This window comes from Lutra lutra, chromosome 4 (assembly GCF_902655055.1).
Source record: "Lutra lutra chromosome 4, mLutLut1.2, whole genome shotgun sequence".
Lineage (NCBI taxonomy): Eukaryota > Metazoa > Chordata > Mammalia > Carnivora > Mustelidae > Lutra > Lutra lutra.
In genome coordinates this window covers 130506-150722 of record NC_062281.1, presented here as the reverse complement: position 1 = coordinate 150722, position 20217 = coordinate 130506, and the positions used below count along the sequence as shown (strand labels likewise).

The following is a 20217-nucleotide window of genomic DNA, read 5'->3' as shown; positions in this document are numbered from 1 at the left end:
CCGCCATGGGCCGTGTCATCCGTGGGCAGAGAAAGGGCGCCGGCTCGGTGTTCCGCGCGCACGTGAAGCACCGCAAGGGCGCCGCGCGTCTGCGCGCCGTGGACTTCGCCGAGCGCCACGGCTACATCAAGGGCATCGTGAAGGTGCGGGCAGCCCCTCCGCGGGCGGGTGGGGACGCGGGGAGCCTCGCGGGGACCCGCCGATCACGCGCGCTCGGCCCGCAGGACATCATCCACGACCCGGGCCGCGGCGCACCCCTCGCCAAGGTGGTCTTCCGGGATCCGTACCGGTTTAAGAAGCGGACGGAGCTGTTCATCGCCGCCGAGGGCATCCACACCGGCCAGTTCGTGTACTGCGGCAAGAAGGGTGGGCTTCGCGCCGGCGCGGGGGCGGCGGGGGCGCGGGGGCGGCGGGGGGCGCGGCGGGCTGACGCCGACCGGCGGGCGTCTTGCAGCCCAGCTCAACATCGGCAACGTGCTCCCGGTGGGCACCATGCCCGAGGGCACCATCGTGTGCTGCCTGGAGGAGAAGCCCGGCGACCGGGGCAAGCTGGCCCGAGCCTCGGGGAACTATGCCACCGTCATCTCCCACAACCCGGAGACCAAGAAGACCCGCGTGAAGCTGCCCTCGGGCTCGAAGAAGGTCATTTCTTCAGCCAACAGAGCTGTGGTCGGTGAGTGGCGGCGGCTGCGGGGTGCTCGTCCGCGCGTCGCTCGCGCCCGGCCAACCGCGGGACCCGGCCGGGGTCTTTGCAGCGGGCGCGGCAGTCTCGGCCTCTTCACCGGCGGGGCCGGTCGCGCAGGCCCGACTGTGCCGCGGGGTGACGGGGGCCTGCCGGGCGCCGCTCCCACGTCCGCCGGCTGGTGGTCCTCGCGGGCGTGCGGCGGGCCTGAAGCGGCCCAGAAGTGTCTTAGCAAGGGTGGGACTGGTTCGTGTTGCTCCTGCAGCAGCGCCTTTGAAGTGTGGCAGACCAGGAACTACTTTTCTCGGCAAGGTTTTGTTTTTTTTCTAAAGATTCGTTGCAGGGGCGCCTGGGTGGCCAGTTCTGCCTTTGGCTTAGCGGGTGATCCCAGGATCCTGGGATCAAGCCCAGAGTCCAGCTCCCTGCTTAGCCGGAGCTCAGCTTCTCCCTCGGTATCCCGCCCCACCCCGCGGGCTCTCCGTGGAGTCTTACAGGCTGATTAGAGAAAGCGCGCGTGTGAGTTGGGTAGAGGAACAGAGTGTCCAAGCTGGCTCCCTGCTAGAGCCTGCGACCCTGAGATCACCAGGGCCGAGAGCTGGATCCTCAGCCGGCAGGGCCGCCAGGTAGCCGCCCCCCAGAAGCATGCTTGAGCAGGTGTTTACAAAACAAGCCGCAGGGCTGGAGACGCGGGGCAGACTGAGTCCGCCTTCCTCTCGGAAGTTAGAGTGATGTGCTTGCCGAGACGGGCTGCGGTAGGGGGGCTTCCTGCAGACGCGTAGGTGGAGGTAGCCATTGCCGATGGCACGTGCAAGGGCCCGACTAGGCTGCCCAGCAGACTGGAACTTGGGCTCGTCTGCTAGGCTGCTTGGTGGTAATTGGGAAGAGGTTACACAGATTCTGGGAGCCACGTGATGGTGTGTGAGTACAGTGAGAGGATGAGCCGTCAGGGGGTGAGGATGCTCTGCCTGATAGGGTCCTGAAGGTTCGGGAAGGTATGGTGCACTTTCCTGAGGTGCCTGATCTTCCCACAGGTGTGGTGGCCGGAGGTGGCCGCATTGACAAGCCCATTCTGAAGGCTGGCCGTGCCTACCACAAGTACAAGGCAAAGAGGAATTGCTGGCCACGTGTGCGGGGAGTGGCCATGAACGTGAGTAGTCCAGAAATGGGTGGTTGAGGCAGGGATTGGGGACTGGGAGGCTAGATGGACAAGTCCTTCCTTGGAGCATTTCCCTTCTGGGACAAAGGGTCTGTAGTGTGAGGCTTTGGGTTGTGGTTGTGGTTTGTTGGCACAGATCACTTGATCCTGCCTTTAACCAGGTCCTGAGGTAGGTGGGTCCACACCCCTGTACTAATGCCACCTTTCTCTTTGCAGCCTGTGGAGCATCCTTTTGGAGGTGGCAACCACCAGCACATTGGCAAACCCTCCACTATCCGCAGAGATGCCCCTGCTGGCCGCAAAGTGGGTCTTATTGCTGCCCGCCGGACTGGGCGTCTGCGGGGAACCAAGACTGTGCAGGAGAAGGAGAACTAGGGTTGAGGGGCTCAATAAAGTGTGTCCTTCTGCCACTAAGTTGTGCTTGTCCATGGTTTCGGAAGGGAAGAATCCTCTACAGGAGAACTGCCATGGAGCTTAAAGTTTCAGAAAGAGAAAGATGTAGTTGGATGAACCAGCGAATAGTGAAAGTTTTGGAGAGAAGAGGTGGGGGTGCTTGGTATCTTCACACCTCGATGCCTGGAAAACACAGACACACACACGCCACCAGTGCAGGGAACAGCATCTCACTCAAATCTGCGTGAACTTGAGCACTTGGGGGATCTCTCTGGGTGAGGGTGTGGATGCTTCGGGATGAGAGTGGTGCTCCTGAAGCCATGGGTTGGGGAGAGGGAAAGCTGTCTTGCAGTGGGAGAACCGGAATAGTCCGACTAGTTTCTCAATAAATGGACTTCCTGTTTTTGTCCCTGGACCTTGTCCCAAACTTTGACAGGCTCATCAAAACTGGCAGAACCAGGGCAGATCTGTTGAGCCAGTGAGGCATAGAGATGGTAGTGGAGTCTCATTAGTGCCTCTGGACCAGGACACTTGCTTCCCAGAGCCCCCTACCCTGGGGGTTCCCCTTGTGAGCCAATGCAGAAGCAGGGACGACAGGCCACTGCCTAATCATGGGGACAAGGTTGAGGGACAGTAGGAAGCTGGCTGAGGTAGAATGCCCCTTGTACAGACTGCAGGTGGGAAGGTGGTGGACCCAGAGTTCCGGAGACCACCTTACTGAGGAGGCCTTTCTGTGGCTGCTACAGGGCTCCTTGCTGTCAGGGTCAGCACTTGTCTCCAGCATGAACCTTGCCCCCACCTCTTGCCTTTTTGGTCTCCACTTGATCACCCACTATAGCCTAAGTGGTGAAGAAAAGCAGGAGGGCCACATTTCCCTGTGAAGGAAAGAGGGCTGGGCTCGGTTCCCAGGACTGTAAGATAACATGCTGTTGTTTCGCACTCCTGGACACAGTGGTCTGGGACCTTGTCCAGGAGGTGGCCATCAGGGAGGGGTTGCTCCAGTAGCCGGCACCCAAGGAAGCCAGCCCCCCCCCCCCCCCCCCACAGCCCCGTGGACCTGGCTTCAGCGTGCTAAAACATGTCACCGGTAAGCCTGGTGTCTGTCTCTCCTGGTGGTTGCATGGCTTCTCTACCCAGCTCCAAAGGAAAGCGCCTGGTTCTGTGTTGGCTGTAGGGCCTTCAGCCTCTCACTAAAGCGAGGTCCTCCAAATCCCCAAGCTGCTCGCCCCCGCCTGGGTTCTGGAGTTTCGGGCTTATGGTTCCAGACTGCTACCTAGCGGCCGCGCGCCCCACTTAGGGCACCGCCTGTCGGTTCCTCCGGGAGGTTAGCTACTGAGACAAGGAGTCGGTTTCCCAGAGCGGCCCGAGGGTGTCTCCGGCTAGGACGCGGGGTGAGGGCGTCACTTCCGGTCGGTAGCGGTCGGTGCGGTGGGTGGGGCTAGTGCGGCCGGCCGGGAGGCGGCTCGTCTGCGGCGCTGAGGTGAGTATGGGCCGGGCGAGGGCGGTGGTGACCGCGAGGGCTCCCGGGCGCGGGCCGCCGGCCGTTCCCTGTAACCACAGAGATGCCCCGGCCCCCGCCCCGCGGTCGACAGTATCTCCCGCCCCGGCGTCCCTCGGGCGGGCCCCGGCGTCCCTCGGGCGGGCCCCGGCGTCCCTCGGGCGGGCCCCGTCCCCACTCTCGGAGCCCTCTCGAAATGCCCCGTCCCCCGCCTCGGGGTTTCCCGATGGGCCGCAAGCCCCGACCCGTGCCGTCCCCCAGCCCGGCGTCTGCTGTCCGCCACTCTGGCGGGGCTGTTCCTTGCCGGGCCCCCGCGCCGCCCCGCCCGAGGGTCCTCCTCCGCGGTCTGATGGCTCGGGGGAACCCTGGGGTCTCTTCCCAGGTCGTCCCAAGGGGCTGCTTCTGGGCCCTCCTGGCCCGCTGACTCGAGGCCCTTTCCCTTCCCGGCTCCTCTCCGCCGCGCGGACGGTCACCAGCTCTCCAGACTCACCGCAGCCCCCAGCGTGAGCCGGGCCCTGCCCTCGCTTCTGGGTGCAGGTTGTACGCGCCGTGCGGTTTCCCTCCGCACCCGACCTCTGGCGTGGAGCGCTCAGTGCCCGGCAACGCCTGCGTCAGTCGTGCCCCCGCCCCGCGCGCCTCGCAGCTCCCGTGCTTCCTCTTGCCTTTAGCAGTTGCGGAAGGGCCGGTGCCACGGCGTCTGCCTCCCTTTTTCGCTTCTGGCGCTCCACGGCCTTTCAGCGGCCAGACGTGTTTCTCTCTTCTAGAGGCCTTTATTCACGTCTGACACTGAAGACTTTTTAAATAAAAAGTGCACCTGTTTCTGTGCTTTGAAAGTACATTAAACACACACACACCAACTTTTAAAAGAAACTTTGGGGGCGCCTCGGTGCCTCAGTGGGTTAAAGCCTCTGCCTTAGGTTCGGGTCATGATCCCAGGGTCCTGGGATCGAGTCCCAGATCCAGCCGCCTGCTCTGTGGGGCGCCTGCTCCCCCCCTCTACCGCCCTGTGGTCTCTGGCTGTCTCTGTGTCTCGAAAATAAATCTTTAAAAAACCAAAACGGAATAAAAACGTGTGTGTGTGTGTGTTAAGTAATCTCTGTGGCCAGTGTCTGGCTGGAATTTACCATCACGAGGTCCAGAGTGACAGGATGTACCATCTGAGCTAGCCAGCCTCCCCAGCCCCGTCTTTTTTTGTAATGTAGGTTCCATGCGAAAGTGGGACTTGAGCTCACCGCCAGAAGATCGAGACTCCTACACCCCTCCCCCCCCCCTTTTTAAAGAAAGCTGTTGAAGTGGAATTGCTCTTAGATGCAGGGTCCCCAGTCCCATTTGGTTCCCTAAACGACCCTTACTTTTTTCTTTTTAAGATTTTATTTATTTATTCATTTGACAGAGAGAGACAGCTAGAGGGAACACAAGCAGGGGGGTGGGAGAGGGGGAAGCAGGCTCCCCGCCGAGCAGAGAGCCCGATGCGGGCCTCGATCCCAGGACCCTGAGATCATGACCTGAGCCGAAGGCAGCGGCTTAACCCACTGAGCCACCCAGGCGCCCCTAAATGGTCTTTTTTTATGTATTAAGTATGTTTGCAAGTATCTTTGATTCTACAGCTTGTTTTCTTAATGTGTCTTGTACAGAAATTTTTGGAGTAAAACAAGTGTTCCTTGATGTACTGTATTTTGCATGTTATTTTCTTACAATAGCCATACGTTTTGTTTTAAACATTTAGGTCTTCAGCGTTTTTAAAATATATTTTTGTGCCATAGAAGGCAGCAGTTGGATTTTACTTTCCTGTGGAAAATCCGTTGTGTCGGTACCATTTTGGTTAGCGCGCCGTTATGTCATTGATGCACACACCAGTCTGTTCCTTGTTTTCTGTACTATGCTCAAACCTCACTTTTATTACCGTAGTCTTACAGTAAGTCTTGGTATGTGGTAGGGCATGCGTCTGCCTAACTTCAGTTCTCTTCTGGCCTGGCCTTAGTTAATCTTGGATATTATTATGATATTGAGTCATTTTGGTCAGATTTCATGTTTATGTCCTGTTGCAATTTTGGTTGTACAGAATTAATAGATTTACTTGGGGAGAACTGACATTTTGATGACATTGAGTCCTTCTTTTTATGACCACTCTCTATTTCTCCATAGCTCTTTTAGACGTCCTTCAATAAAGTTCTACTGTTTTGCCCCCAGGGTCTTGGACCGCACTCTGACAACTGTTGCTGCTTGTATGGTATGTAGAATTATGTCCCCTTTTTTGTTCTTAATAGTATTTCTTTTTCCATTTCTTTTCTGTCTCCCTCCATTGGACTTGCCAGATGTTTGTGTGTCTTATTAGCAGTGTTGAGATTATGTTTTGTTTCTTTAAATTAAGTATTCTTTATTTTCTTCCATCTTTTCTTGAATTACTTTTATTAGTCTGTGTCTAATTTCTTTATTTTTTTTAAGGTTTTATTTATTTATTTGAGAAGGAGGATTGGAGAGAGAGAGAGAGCATGAGAGGGGGGAGGGTAAGAGGGAGAAGTAGACATCCTGCTCAGCGGGGATCCCGATGGGAGACTTGATCCTGGGACTCTGAGCCGAAGAGACATGACCTGAGCCGAAGGCAGTCGCTTAACCAGCTGAGCCACCCAGGCACCCCTGTATCTAATTTCTTTTTTTTCTTTTTAAAGATTTTATTTATTTGAGAGATAGCACATATGTGCAGGGAGAAGGGCAGAGGGAGAGGGAGAAGCAGACTCCCCGCTGAGCAGGGAGCCCAATGTGGGGCTCAAACCCAGGACTCTGGGATTGTGACCTGACCGGAAGGCAGATGCTTACCTCACTGAGCCCCCCCAAGGCCCCTGAGGTGGTCCTTTTTAGTCATATATTTCCAGCATAACAATAGTGTTCAGAGAATGTTTTGCAAAATGGTATCTCTTTGGAATTGTTGCCTGGTGTGTGGTGTTTTTTAATAGTTTTGAAGATATATCTTGGAATCTCTCTGTTTCAAGCAACTATTCTGTACTCGTTCCACTTGTGTCTGAGGGGGGCGCGCTGGGATCCGTCATTCCAGGGGGCTTTGCCGGTTGCTCTCTGCTCCTCCCATTAGCATCGGCTTTCCGTGTTCCAAGTGTCTTGGTGGACATACACTTGTCTGCAGTGACAGCTTCTGGGTGGGTTTCCCTTTTACTAATATGTGTTATTCATTTTCTTTTAAGGTTTTATTTATTTATTTGACAGAAATCACAAGCAGGCAGAGAGGCCGGCAGAGAGAGAGAGGTGTAGGCAGGCTCCCCGCTGAGCAGAGAGCCTGATGCGGGGCTCGATCCCAGGACCCTGAGATCATGACCTGAGCTGAAGGCAGAGGCTTTAACCCACTGAGCCCCCCAGACGCTTGTCTTATATTCAGCCTTTCTGTGTTACTTTGTTTTAGGTTATACTGGTGCATTTTGTGTGTATCTGTTAGAGAATCTTGCGCTTCTAGTAGGTGAGTTTAATTCTTTTATTTCTAACCATTATTCAGCCACTGAACTTGTTCCTACTAAGGTATTTTTTACCATCTATACTTTGATTTTGTTCTGTACCTTCTGTTGATTAATTTTTTTAAACTTCTTTTTGTCCTCAACACTTAACAAGTTGACTTTATTCTTGCATACAAAGTGAATGAGTATTGCCATTTTCCTCCTGAATGAGACTGCTTGGTGTGTCAGAAAGGTTGAGGGGAACAGATGACCTGAGGAGTTATCCCTGCAGGTCTCTCTGCGGTGGGGGAGGGTCGGGCAGGGCAGCCCCAGGCAGGGAGCAGAGTCTGCCTAGGAGACCAGCTGTACCCTGATGGGGATGAGTGTGGCCCTGAAGCTGCCCACAGGAGGGGCAGGCTGGGCCACCATGTGTTCCTCTCTCTTCCTTCAGCACGAGTGTGACTCACACTGGGAAGCCCAGGGTACCAGGTGATGGCGGCTTTGCACCTGTCTGCCCTGCCCCAGGTGAGCATCCAGTTTCCCTGAAATCTCCACAGAGGGTTTCCCTGCCTGCTCTGTCTTTGCAGACACTGTCAGGCATCTTGGTTTCGGGTACTGAGCAGAGGATGGGTGACCCTGGGACCCCCTCTGCCAGCCTTCAGAGTTACTGGCTTAGTGACCAGGGACTCAGGTCACTCCCCTGGCCTGTACTGGGGGATCATGCCTGTAGTCACCCCTGTGCTGCTATTCCTGGCATACTTCTGCTGTTCCAGCCTGGGCCTATACCTGGGCCTGCAGCAGCCCCTGTCATTCCAGGCTGAGGTGACCTTTGAGGACGTGGCCGTGCTATTCTCCCGGGAGGAGTGGGGTCGTCTGGGCCCTGCTCAGAGGGGCCTCTATAGGGACGTGATGCTGGAGACCTACAGGAATCTGGTCTCCCTGGGTAAGTCCCCTCACTAGGCTGCTGGTCAGGGAACAGCCCTGGGCACTGATGATTCAGCAGGGGCTGGGCTGGGCACTTCATCCTCTGGTCCTAGGCAGACCTGGTTTGCGCAGACCAGAGGCCAAGTGGGGCTGGGTCAGCGCTTCTCTCTTCTGAGCTCCCAGATAAGACTTGCCTCCCTGCCCCAGGCCCAAGACAGACTCCTCCATAGAGGGACTGCATATCTCCAGGTGGAGAGAGTCCCCGGGCTCTTGTTGCCGGTGCTTGGATCTCAGATCTCGTCTTCATGACCATCCCCAGCCCTCCAGAGTGTCCAGACTTCCCGTCACCCCACTTTGCCTGTGCTTCTCCTTGCCGCCCCAGTTGCAGATGAGACACACTCGGTACAGCCCTGCATGCTCGGCACCAACTCTAGGCCCCGTTTTCTTCCCAGGAGCTGGGCCTGCAGGTCCCAAGCCTGGGGTGATCACACAGTTGGAACGAGGGGATGAGCCGTGGGTCCTGGATGCACAGGGCGCCGAGGGGAAAGAGCGACTAAGAGTCAGTGTCTCAGGTGCGTGAGGGGGGCCGCTTCCCCAGCAGTGGCTGAACAAGCATTTGTTGGGATCCAAGGTACATGCTGAGTGAGTGAGGTATTTAGAACGAGGTGCATCAGGGCAACGTGGTGACCCTGGGAATGGCGTGTGCTGAAGTCCAGGTCCCCTCTGTCAGCTTGGGTGCCTCAGTGTGGAGATTCTTGAGTTGAGTCTTTTGGGAAGGTGAGAGGGGTTGCTGGTTAGAGGAGAAGAGGGACCCTGTGGAGCCCTGCCCTTCAGAGCTCATGCCCTGTGAGGAGGGTCCCATGGGACCGCAGTGATAACAGACCATTACTTCATTCTCCTTTTCTAAATTATCCACTTGGCAATTATAAATAAACTGTTACAGGGAAGAGAGACTCTCCTCACGCACATGCCGGTGTATTCTGTCCGCTGTCCCCTCCCTGGTGCTGTCTGTTCCACACCCATAGATGAAGCTTGCTTCTTGACAGGAGTGCAGTGATCCCGTGTGTACTGCTGTTGTCTCCTTTTTCACTCAGTGAGTGTCCGTGTTTATACACGAGTCTCAGTCGCTACTTTGGATGGAAGTGCCAATGGGAAGGGTGCTCTCTGGTCATTGCTGTGGACAACTCTGATAAGCTTTATTTTGCATGTCTTGATGATGTCCTAAAGGAACCACTGGCTAAAGAACTCTAATTTCTCTTTTGTAAATTTGTTTAATCAAATATCAATTCTTGGAGAACCAGGATAAATCCTGTTTATAACTCGGTGAATTTTTGTAAAAACCATCTTCCAAATCAAAATCCAGAACAATTCTATTTGCCTGGGAGCCCACTGGACCTCCCTCTGTCATTTCCCATTGCTCCTTACAGGGTCCTTCTCTCTGACATTGGGAGGCCACTCTGCCCCTTAGCTCTGTGTCTGGTCTCATTCGGGGCGTCTGAAGTTGTGAGAGCTCCCATGTTGTACAGAGTATGTTCTGTTTCATCGCTATACAGTGTTCTATCATATGACTGTACCACAGTTATTTTCCATTCTTGTTAGTATTTGGTTGTCCCCATTTTGGGATATTTGTACATGTTTCTCTTTCTCACAGAGAATGCACTTCTGGTGGTACATTTCCACAGGTGGGGTTGATATGTGGCTGTCTGGTCAGGAAGTAAGAAATGGAGGCTTGAGGGTATCAGGAAGCATTCTGTATGGCATCTTGAGTTTAAGGGGCTGGTGATTAACTGGGTTGCCTCTCAGGCCTCTGACAAAAGCCCAAAGAATGGGTTCAGCCTGCTAGGGAGAGCTGAGGGTCTTGGTGTGTCCCTTGTCCGTGGTTGGCACAATGTTGGTCCTCTGTTGTTCTGAGGAAACAGCTGGTTTTCCTTCCATGGACTCTGGGTGGATTAGCTGTTGTTAGTGGCTTCAGGCTCACTTCTTTGTCTGTCACATGTCCTCCATGACTTTCAGGGCCCCTCTGGTCTCCGTGGTGGTGCAAAGCTTCCATCTTCTGTCCTTTTCTCCTGAGGACCAGTATCCTGCAGTCCCACTTAAGCAGAAGGCAGACAGACCTAGTCAGCTCTGGGTTGAAGTACTTGGACCGCTGCAAGATTGCAGCCTTGGGCAGAGTCTGTAAGCCTCTGAGCTACAGGCTGTCATCTCTGCAAGGTGTTGTGACTTTGGAGGTGACGGAATTGGTACTGTACAGGTAGTCCGCAGCATCTTCGTTTTTTTCCTTCTCAAGTCCAAACAGGTGGTCCTAAGATGTTTTGTTCATTGTTCCAGGTCATGGGACCAGGACTGAATACAAAGAGTTGTCTTCAGGGGAGATGCTTGATGGGGAAGAGTTGGATCAACTCCAGAAGGCTGTTCCCCAAGGACCTGATCCTGGTGAGACCCAGGCATGTGTCTGGGAGCCAGAGGAGAGCCTGGACAAGCTAGTAGAGCAGAGAGGCCTGAGGCCAGTCACACTGGCCAACGAGGAGAACATCCAGGAGTCTGGGGGAAGCCTCAGGTTTTGGTCAAGCCCTATCTCTGATCAGAGACCTCACAAATGCGATATATGTGAACAAAGTTTTGAACAGAGATCATACCTCAATAACCATAAACGTGTACACAGGTCAAAAAAGACAAATATAGTCCATGATTCTGGGGAATTCTTCAGTGCAAATTTAGTTGTTAGAGATGATCAGAAAATTCCTCTTGGGAAAAAATTGCATTATTGTGGTTACTGTGGGAAAGCCTTCAGGTACAGTGCTAACCTTGTCAAACACCAGCGGCTTCATAGTGAAGAGAAGCCCTACAAGTGTGACGAGTGTGGGAAAGCTTTCAGTCAGAGCTGCGAGTTCATCAATCACCGAAGGATGCACTCTGGGGAGATCCCCTACCGATGTGGTGAGTGTGGGAAGACATTCAACCAGAGGCCCAACCTCATGAAACATCAGAGGATTCACACCGGGGAAAAGCCCTATAAGTGTGGTGATTGTGGGAAACACTTTAGCGCCTATTCTTCCCTCATTTATCACCAGAGAATCCACACTGGAGAGAAACCCTATAAGTGTAATGACTGTGGGAAAGCCTTCAGTGACGGCTCGATCCTTATCCGACATCGTCGGACCCACACTGGGGAGAAGCCATTTGAATGTAAAGAATGTGGCAAAGGTTTTACTCAAAGTTCTAACCTTATCCAACATCAAAGAATTCACACTGGGGAGAAACCCTATAAATGCAACGAATGTGAGAAAGCCTTCATCCAAAAAACCAAACTTGTCGAACATCAGAGAAGCCACACTGGCGAGAAGCCCTACGAATGTAATGACTGTGGCAAAGTGTTCAGCCAGAGCACACACCTTATCCAGCACCAGAGGATCCACACAGGAGAGAAGCCGTACAAGTGCAGTGAGTGTGGGAAGGCCTTCCACAACAGTTCCAGACTCATCCACCACCAAAGGTCGCACCACGGAGAGAAGCCATACAAATGCAGCGATTGCAAGAAGGCCTTTAGCCAGGGTACTTACCTCGTCCAGCACCGGAGGATCCACACGGGCGAGAAGCCCTACAAGTGCAGCAAGTGTGGGAAGGCCTTCCGGCACAGTTCCAACATGTGCCAGCACCAGAGGATCCACCTCCGCGAGGACTTTGCGCGCTGACCGCGGAGGAGGGCCCATGAGTTCTGCCGAGCGCAGCCTCCGTACAACCCGACCCTTTATTTATTGTCCACACAGTGTTGTTACAGACGAGGGATGTTTCTAATTAAAAACAAACAAACAGTTTTCTTAAACCAAAAGCAGTGCATGTTCATTTTGGAGAAATTGAGAGAGGTAAGGAAAACATAGTTCTCCCCCACGTAGAGAGAGGATCTGCCACTGGTGATTTGGTATATGCTTCCTTTCACACATTGTTGAGAGCACACAGGCTCTCACCTTCGCTACTTCCTCAATCCTGGAGAACTCACACTGGGAAGAATTCTACACATTCACATATTTTTACATATTATAAGTTTAAAAGCTTAACAGTCATACTTTTCTGTGTCTTTATAATACAGTTGATAATTGCCATTTTTATTGTAAAATATATACAACATAAAATTTACTGTTTAACCATTTTTAGGTATGTAGTTCAGTGGCATTAAATACATTCACAGTGTTGTATAACCGTCACCACTGTCTTATTTGCAACAGAAAGTCTGTACCCACTAAACAATAACTCCTTTCCCCCTTTTTCTCACAGCCGCTGACAATCTCTGTTCTATTTTCTATGAATTTGCCTATTTCTTGTAAGTGGAATAATACATTATCTCCCCTTTATAGCTGGCTTCTGTAACTTTGCACAATGCCCTTGAGGTTCATCCATTTTGTAGCCTATATCAGAATGTCGTTCTTTTTTATGGCCAAAAAAAAATGACCGTGTTTGTAGACACCATGTTTTTTTTGTTTTGTTTTGTCATGTTTTGTTTATCCACTCATCTGTTGATGGACACTTGGGTGTTTCTACCTTTTGGCTGTTGTACTTACTGCTGCTGCGAGCGGGTGTACAAGTATCTTTTTGGATCCTTTTTGGGGTCCAGGGAGAGAGTGCATGAGCAGTGCTTGGGGGGCTGGGGCAGAGGAAGGAGGAGAGAGAATTTTTTTTTTTTTTAAAGGTTTTTATTTATTTATTTATTTGACAGAGAGAGATCACAAGCAGGCAGAGAGGCAGGCAGAGAGACAGGAGGAAGCAGGCTCCCTGCTGAGCAGAGAGCCCGATGCGGGACTCGATCCCAGGACTCCGAGATCATGACCTGAGCTGAAGGCAGCGGCTTAACCCACTGAGCCACCCAGGCGCCCCAGAGGAGAGAGAATCTTAAGCAGGCTCCACATCCAGTGCAGAGCCTGATGTGGGGCTCAATCTCACGACCCCAAGATCATGATCTGAGCTGAATTCAAGAGTTGTTTAACCAGCTGAGCCAGCGAGGCACCCTTTGGATCCTTTCAGTACTTCTGGGTCTAATTCTGGGAGTGAAATTGCTGGGTCAGGGTAACTCTACATTTAACTTTTTGAGGAACGGGCAGACTTCCACAGTAGCTCTACAATTTTACATTCCCACCAGTGATGGATAGAGGGTTCTAATTTCCCTACATTCTTGCCAACACTTGTTATTTTCCTTTTTTAAAAAATATCTGTTCTAATGCGTGTAAAGTGGTATATCATGGTGGTTTTGGTTTGCATTTTCCCTGATAACTAATGATGTTGAGCATCTTTTCAGGCTTTTATAGACATTTGTATATCTTCTTTGGAGAAATGTCTGTCCAATTCTTTGGCCTATTTTTGAATTGGTTTTTTTTTTTTTTTTTTTTTTTTTTTTTTTTTTGAGGTGTAGAAGTTCTTTGTATATTTTGCATAGTAATCCCTTATCAGATATATGATTTTTTGGATATTTACTCTCATTCTGTGAATTCTGTCTACTTTCTTGTTTATGTCCTTTGATGCACAAAAATTTTTCATTTTTATGAAGTTGAGTTTATTTTTTCTTTTGTTGCCTCTGCTTTGGGCATCATAACCAGGAAATCATTGCTAAATCTAAGGTTAGGAAGATTTGTCCCTATGTTTTTTCCTGAGTTTTATAGCTTTAGGTCTTAGGTTTTGGTCGTTGATCCATTTTTTTTTTTAAAAGATTTTATTTACTTATTTGAGAGAGAGACAGTGAGAGAGAGCATGAGCGAGGAGAAGGTCAGAGAGAGAAGCAGACTCCCCATGGAGCTGGGAGCCCGATGCGGGACTCGATCCCGGGACTCCCAGGATCATGACCTGAGCCGAAGGCAGTCGTCCAACCAACTGAGCCACCCAGGCGTCCCATCGTTGATCCATTTTAAGCTAATTTTTGTGTATTGTTATGAGGGTCCAACTTCTTTTGCATCCAATTTTCCCTACAACATTTTTTGAAAAGACTGTTTTCTCCATTGAATAGTATAGGCACACCTCAGAGATACTGTGTGTTCAGTTCCAGATCACTGTGATAAGCAGATATCTCAGTGAAGCAAGTCATTAATTTCTGGATTCTCTGTTCATAAAGAAGTTACATTTACAATACAGTGTATTAAGTGTGCAGTAGCATTATGTCTAAGAAAACTGTACAAACCTTAATGTAAACACTTCATTTTTTTGAAGATTTTATTTATTTGAGAGAGAAAGTGCAAAAATGGGGAGGTGCAGAGGGAGAAGCAGGGTCCCCGCTGAGCAGGGAGCCCGAAGTGGGGCTTGATCCCTGGGATCATGACCTGAGCCAAAGGCAGCTGATTAATCGACTGAGCCACCCTCGCACCCCCTAAACATTTTATTTCTAAAAAATGCTACCCATCGTCTAAGCTTTCAACAAGTCATAATCACTGATCACACAGACCTATAGCAAATATAATAATGAAAAAGTTTGATATATTGAGAGAATTACCAAAATGTGACAGACACAAAGTGAGTAAGTGCTGTTGGGAAAATAGTGCCAATAGACTTGCTCAACATAGGGTCACCATACGTCTTCAGTTTGTAAGAGACACAGTAAAGCAAAGCACAATAAAAGGAGGTATGCCTGTATTGGCCCAGGCTGCCAAAAAAATACAGACTGGGTGGCATAAAAAAACAAATATATCAGAACAAATCTGTCTCTCATAGTTCTGGAAACCAAGTCCAAGATCAAGGGTTAGGCTGATTCAGCCTTAGTGCGGGTTCTCTTAGCGGAAATACAGTTGTCTTCTCACTCTGCCCTCACATGGTAGAGAAGATCTCAGACATCGTTTCCTTGCACAAGGGCACCAGCCCTATCAGATGAGGCCCCGCCTCTATGATCTCAGTGAACCTTTATCACCTGTTAACAGTCCCTATCTCCAAATACAGGCACACTGGGTTAGACTTTCAACATAATGAATGGTGGGGTGTGTGGGGGTGGGGAACAGTTCATAAGTAGTTTTTGCACCTTTTTGTAAAAAGGTGCATATATAGATGTATAGATAGATAGATAGATATGTATATATATATGTAGATATAGATATACCATATATATAGGGGTTTCTTTCTGGGTTCTGTTCTATTCAATACCATGCTGTCATTTACTGTAGTTTTAATTAATTAATTAATTTATTTATTTGACAGACAGAAATCAGAAGTAGGCAGAGAGGCAGGCAGAGAGAGAGGAGGAAGCAGGCTCCCCGCTGAGCAGAGAGTCTGATGCGGGGCTCGATCCCAGGACCCTGGGATCATGACCTGAGCCGAAGGCAGAGGCTTTAACCCACTGAGCCACCCAGGTGCCCCTTTACTGTAGTTTTATAGGAAGTGTAGGAATCAGGGAGGGAGTCCTTCAACTTTGTTCTTTTTCAAGATTATTTTGGCTATTTGGGTTCCCTATCTGGGATCTATATGAATTTTAGGATGGTATTTTTCTATTTCTGCAAAATCACAGCTTTTGTTAGGGATTGCATTGGATCTGTAGATCAGTTAGGGTGGTGGTGTCATATTAATCCTGTCAAGTCTTCTGAAAGCATGGGATGTATTTTCATTTGTTTACATGTTCTTTTTTTGTTGTTTAATAGTGATCATTTCTGGTTTTCAGTGTACAAGTTCTTTGCCTCTTTGATTAAATTTATTCCTAAGTATTATATTTATTGTAATGCTATTGAGAATGGAATTGTTTTCTTAGTCTCTTTTTTTGGATTATTTTTTATTTTAATTTTTTAAAAGATTTTATTTATTTTAAAGATTTTATTTATTTATTTGACAGAAATGGCGAGATAGGGAACACAAGCAGGGGGAGCAGGAAAGGGAGAAGCAGGCTCCCTGCTCTGCGATCGATGGGGGGCTCAATCCCAGGATGCTGGGATCATGACCCGAGCCAAAGGCAGACATTTAACCCACTGAGCCACCCAGTGCCCCTGGATTGTTCATTATCAATGTGTAGAAATGCAACTAATTTTTATGTCTTGATTTTGTATATTGCTAGTTTGCTGAATTCATTTGTTTCTAAGATTTTGTTTTTTGTTTTGTTTTTGGTGTGTGCGGTCTTCAGGGTCTCCTAGTAGAATATCACGTCATCTGTGAACAGAGATAGTTTACTTCTTTTCCAGCTTGGGTGCCTTGTACTTATTTTCTTTGCCTAATTGCTCTGGCTAGAATTTTGAGTACTTTGTTGAATAGACGTAGCAAAAATGAGCATCGTTTACTTTTTCCTGATCTTAAAGCCTTCAGTCTTTACCATTATCTATTACATTAGGTTTTTCTATATAATTTTCATTATGCTGAGGAAATTTCCCTTTATTTCTGGTTTAATGAGTGCTTTTATCAAGAGACTGAAGTTGTTTTGTTTTTAAAGACTTTATTTATTTATTTGACAGAAAGCACAAGCAGGGGGAGCAACAGACAAAGGGAGGGGGACGCAAGCTTCCCGACAAGCGGCGAGCCCAACATGGGGCTTGATCCCGGCACCCTGGGATCACGACCTGAGCCAAAGGCAGATGCTTAACTGACTGAGCCACCCAGATGCCCCTTAATGTATGCTTTTAAAGATGTAGGTTTCCTTTTTTGCACTGCTTTCACAGCATCCTATAAGCTTTGGTTTGTTGTTTTTGTTTCCATTTGTCATTAGGTATTTTCTACATTCCCTTTAATTTCTTCTTTGGCCCATTTATTGTTTAAGACCTTGGTTTAATTTTCCAGTTTTTCTCTGTAATTGATTTCTAGTTTTATTCTATGTGATTGGAAAAGATAATTTATGATTTTAATCTTTTAAAATATATTACAAGGGCACCTGGGTGGCTCAGTTGGTTAAGTGTCTCTGCCTTTTTTTTTTTTTTTTAAGATTTTATTTATTTGAGAGTGAGAGAGAGTACGAGTGGAGAGGGGCAGAGGGAGAGACAGGCTCCCCACTGAGCGGGGAGTCTGATATGGAGCTCGATCCCAGGACCCTGGGATCAGGACTTGAGCTGAAGGCAGATGCTTAACTGACTGAGCTACTCAGGTGCCACAAGTGTCTGACTCTTGATTTTGGCTCAGGTGATGATCTCAGGGTCATGAGATTAAGCCCCACAGTGGGCTCCACACTGGGCATGGAGCCTGCTTGAGATTCTCTCCCTCTCCCTCCCTCTGCCCTTTCCCTCCTGCTTGCTCTCTCTAAAAAATAAAATAGAATAAAATAAAATACATTATTACTTGCTTTTAGATTATATAGTATGATCTGGAAAATGCTCCGTGTGCATTTGAGAAGAGTGTGTGTTCTGCTGTTGGGCGGAATGTTCTATAGATGCCCATTAGGCCTAATTGGTTTTAATGTCCTTCAGGTCCTCTTTCCTTGTTGATTTCCTGTCTGGCTCTATCTGTTATTTCAAGCAGAGTATTGAAGCCTCCTATCCTTACCATAGAACTTTTTCTTCCCCTTTCAAATCTATCATCTTTGCTTTATTTTGGGACTCTATTGTTGGTGTGTATGTGTTTATATTTTCTTGCTATATTGAAGCTTTATCAATCTATAATTTCCTTCTTTCTCTCTAACCTTGTTTTTTTTTTTATTTTTTTAAAGATTTTATTTATTTATTTGACAGAGAGATCACAAGCAGGCAGAGAGGCAGGCAGAGAGAGAGAGGAGGAAGCAGGCTCCCTGCTGAGCAGAGAGCCCGATGCGGGGCTCGATCCCAGGACTCTGAGATCATGACCTGAGCCGAAGGCAGCGGCTTAACCCACTGAGCCACCCAGGCGCCCCTCTAACCTTGTTTTGTTTCAGCTTGTCTCTTGTGTCTGATAATATTAGAGCCACTTCAACTCTCTTCTAGTTACTATGCATGAAATACATTTTTTCATCCTTTCAGTCTCTTTGTTCCTTATATCTAAGGTGAGTCTCATAGACTGCATGGAGTTGGATCCTGATTATTTAAAATCCAACCTGTCAGTCTCTACCTTTAATAGGATAGTTTAATCCATTTATATTTTATATGATTACTGATGAAAGATTTACTTCTGTCTCTAAGGGCCTGCCCTTCCCAGAGGAACTTGCTTGTGGACCCTGGATGTAGGGGCGGGGCAGGCCAGGTGGAGACGTCCAATCGGTGGGGCATGCATATATCCACTGGGGTGAATTGGGATTCAGTTGGCCACCTGTGTGTGGGTGGGGCTCAACCACCCCCATAAAGGTTGGTCTGCGAGGCTGTCTGGAGCAGAAGAAGGAGAGCTGTCGGAGGAGGAAGAAGGCAGAAGAAGGAAGAAGAAGGAGAGTCGTCAGAGAGAGAAGGAGAGCTGTTAGAGCTGTAGAAGCTGTAAGAGCTCTTGTCAGAGCTGTAAGAGCCGCTGGCGACCCCGCCGCCAGCGGCCCTGCCACCTGGAACTGCGGCCCTCGGCAGCGGCTCTGCGGGGAACCGCCTACAGCCTCGCCTCCACAGAGGAGGGGCCCCGCTGCGAACAGCCTCGCGGCCCCAAGCCGCAGCCCCACCACGAGGGGGCTTGCCGCCCCGAGCCTCGGCCACGCCCTGAGTGGCCTCGCCGCCCGGAATCGTGGCTCGGGGTGAGGGGCCTTGCTGGAGCGGCGTCATTCCGGGGAGCAGCCTCGTCGTCGAGCGGCCTCATTCAGAGCGGCCTCGTCAGTGAGCGGCCTCGTCTGGAGTGGTGGCCTCCTCTGGGGAGCAGCCTTGTCAGAGTGGCGTCATGGGGAGCAGAGTCTGTGTCATCGGGGTTGTTGTCCTCCTTGTCATCGTCACTGTCGTCATCGCCTCTTCGTCGTCGGGAGCGGCCTCGTCCTGGGAGCGGCTTCCTCCAGAGTGGCCTCTTTTTGGGAGCAGCCTTGTCTGGGGAGCGGCCTCGCCAGAGCAGCCCCTGTCTGGGGAGCGGCCCTGTCTGGGGAGCGACCTCATCAGCAGCGGCCTCATCCTGGGAGTGGCCTCGTCTGGAGTGGCCACTTCTTGGGAGTGGCTCTGACTGGGGAGCGGCCTCGTCCAGAGTGGCCTCATCTGCAGAGCAGCCTTGTCCAGAGCGGCCTCATCTGGAGCGGCCGTCTTGGGAGTGACCTTGTCGGGGTCATCGTCGTCATCTCTTCGTAAGAAATGGCCCCTACCAGTCAGTTTGATTTTTGATGCTTGGTGTGAAATAAAGCTTTGTTTGATTTTCGCTTTATATCAGTCTCATTCCTTTGATTACGGACCCTAACACTGTCATCTGTCTTATGTCTTTTTTGTTGTTGTTGTTGTTCCTCAATTTCTCTGTTACTGCCTATTTTCTGTAATTGTGTATGTGTGTTTTATAGTATACCATTCTAATTCCTTTCTTTTCTGTACACCTTGTGGTTACTGTGGGGATTATATTAACATCTTAAGCTTATAACAACCTAATTTGAACAATACAGATGTAATTTTAATAGTATAAATATCCTGCTATTGTCACAGAGCACACCTTTATCTGTTTTATGTCTGCTAACACAGACATATGATTATTGTTTTATGCATTTGAATATTAAATCATTTAGGGAGAATTACAAACCCTAACAAAAGTAAAGTAATACTACCTATTTAGTTACTTTTATTAGTGTTCTTTATTTTTTCCTATGGCTTTGAATCACTTTCATAACGTCCTTTCATTTCAGCTCGGGGGACTCCCTTCAGCATTTTCGTAGAGCAGGTCTGCTGATAATGGACTCTGTCAGTTTTTCTTTATATGAAAACGTCTTAATTTCACTTTCATTCTTGAAGGGTAGTTTTGCTGGATATTGAATTCTTGGTTGAAAATGTTTTTCCTTTCAAACAATCAATGCGCCATCCTGTACCTCTTGGCTTCCATGGTTTGTGAAAAGAAATCAGCAGCTAGTCCCGCTGAGGTCCCTTTGTGCATGTGGAATTATTTCTCTGCTGCTGCTTTCATTTTTATTGTTGTTGGGTTTTGACAGTTTGACTACAATCTCAGTGTGAATATCTCTTTGTTCATCCTGTTGGGAGTTTAGTGAGTTTCCTGGACAGGCGTATTCACGTCTCTTCAGATTTCAGATACTGGATAATTTCACTTGCCCTATCTCCAAGTTCATTAATCCTTTCTTCTGCTTGTTCAAATCTTTGAGCTGCTATAGTGAGTGTTTTTCATTTTAGTT

The 20217-nt window shown here is 49.5% G+C and overlaps 3 protein-coding genes across 12 annotated transcripts in view; 2 read left to right on the top strand and 1 right to left on the bottom strand.

Moving 5' to 3' along the window:
• The window catches only part of ZNF34 (zinc finger protein 34), a 28446-nt gene that overhangs the window by 2519 nt on the left and 5710 nt on the right, over positions 1-20217 (top strand). Inside the window, exons 1-7 of one of the 9 annotated variants that reach the window (XM_047726882.1) lie at positions 3659-3711; positions 5920-5959; positions 7142-7195; positions 7621-7694; positions 7986-8112; positions 8546-8665; positions 10422-11937. In XM_047726882.1, coding sequence (XP_047582838.1) covers positions 7662-7694; positions 7986-8112; positions 8546-8665; positions 10422-11785 — 1644 coding nt within the window. In that variant the 5' untranslated portion in view covers positions 3659-3711; positions 5920-5959; positions 7142-7195; positions 7621-7661 and the 3' untranslated portion in view covers positions 11786-11937. Of the gene's footprint in view, positions 1-3658; positions 3712-4138; positions 4267-5274; positions 5960-7141; positions 7695-7985; positions 8113-8545; positions 8666-10421; positions 11957-20217 lie in introns of those variants that run through there. The other 8 variants (XM_047726881.1, XM_047726883.1, XM_047726884.1 and 5 more) reach the window with 8 other exon arrangements.
• On the top strand, positions 6-2248 carry RPL8 (ribosomal protein L8). 2 transcript variants are annotated; one of them, XM_047726910.1, is made up of 5 exons: positions 6-143; positions 225-366; positions 455-673; positions 1714-1829; positions 2055-2248. In XM_047726910.1, exons 1-5 carry the CDS (start codon positions 6-8, stop codon positions 2211-2213), a joined length of 774 nt encoding a protein of 257 aa, XP_047582866.1. In that variant the 3' UTR covers positions 2214-2248. The 2 variants fall into 2 exon arrangements, with proteins under 2 accessions (XP_047582866.1, XP_047582865.1); XM_047726909.1 differs by lacking the exons at positions 1714-1829; positions 2055-2248 and adding an exon at positions 929-1200 and having other exon boundaries at positions 455-700.
• Positions 3561-7598, bottom strand: LOC125099207 (spidroin-2-like). The gene is made up of 3 exons (XM_047728621.1): positions 7539-7598; positions 3886-4304; positions 3561-3843 (listed from the first exon to the last, which is right to left on the bottom strand). The coding sequence occupies exons 1-3, from the start codon at positions 7596-7598 to the stop codon at positions 3561-3563; spliced, it is 762 nt and encodes a 253-aa protein (XP_047584577.1).

Coding starts and splice junctions, on each gene's coding strand:
- RPL8 (XM_047726909.1), top strand. CDS start 6: ATGGGCCGTGTCATCCGTGGGCAGAGAAAGGGCGCCGGCTCGGTGTTC. Junction 144..224: donor ACATCAAGGGCATCGTGAAG/GTGCGGGCAGCC, acceptor CTCGGCCCGCAG/GACATCATCCACGACCCGGG. Junction 701..928: donor GCGGCGGCTGCGGGGTGCTC/GTCCGCGCGTCG, acceptor AGGGTGGGACTG/GTTCGTGTTGCTCCTGCAGC.
- LOC125099207 (XM_047728621.1), bottom strand. CDS start 7,598: ATGGTGGCCCAGCCTGCCCCTCCTGTGGGCAGCTTCAGGGCCACACTC. Junction 4,305..7,538: donor CCACACTCATCCCCATCAGG/GTACAGCTGGTC, acceptor GCTCCACGCCAG/AGGTCGGGTGCGGAGGGAAA. Junction 3,844..3,885: donor GGGGACGGGGCCCGCCCGAG/GGACGCCGGGGC, acceptor GGCCCGCCCGAG/GGACGCCGGGGCGGGAGATA.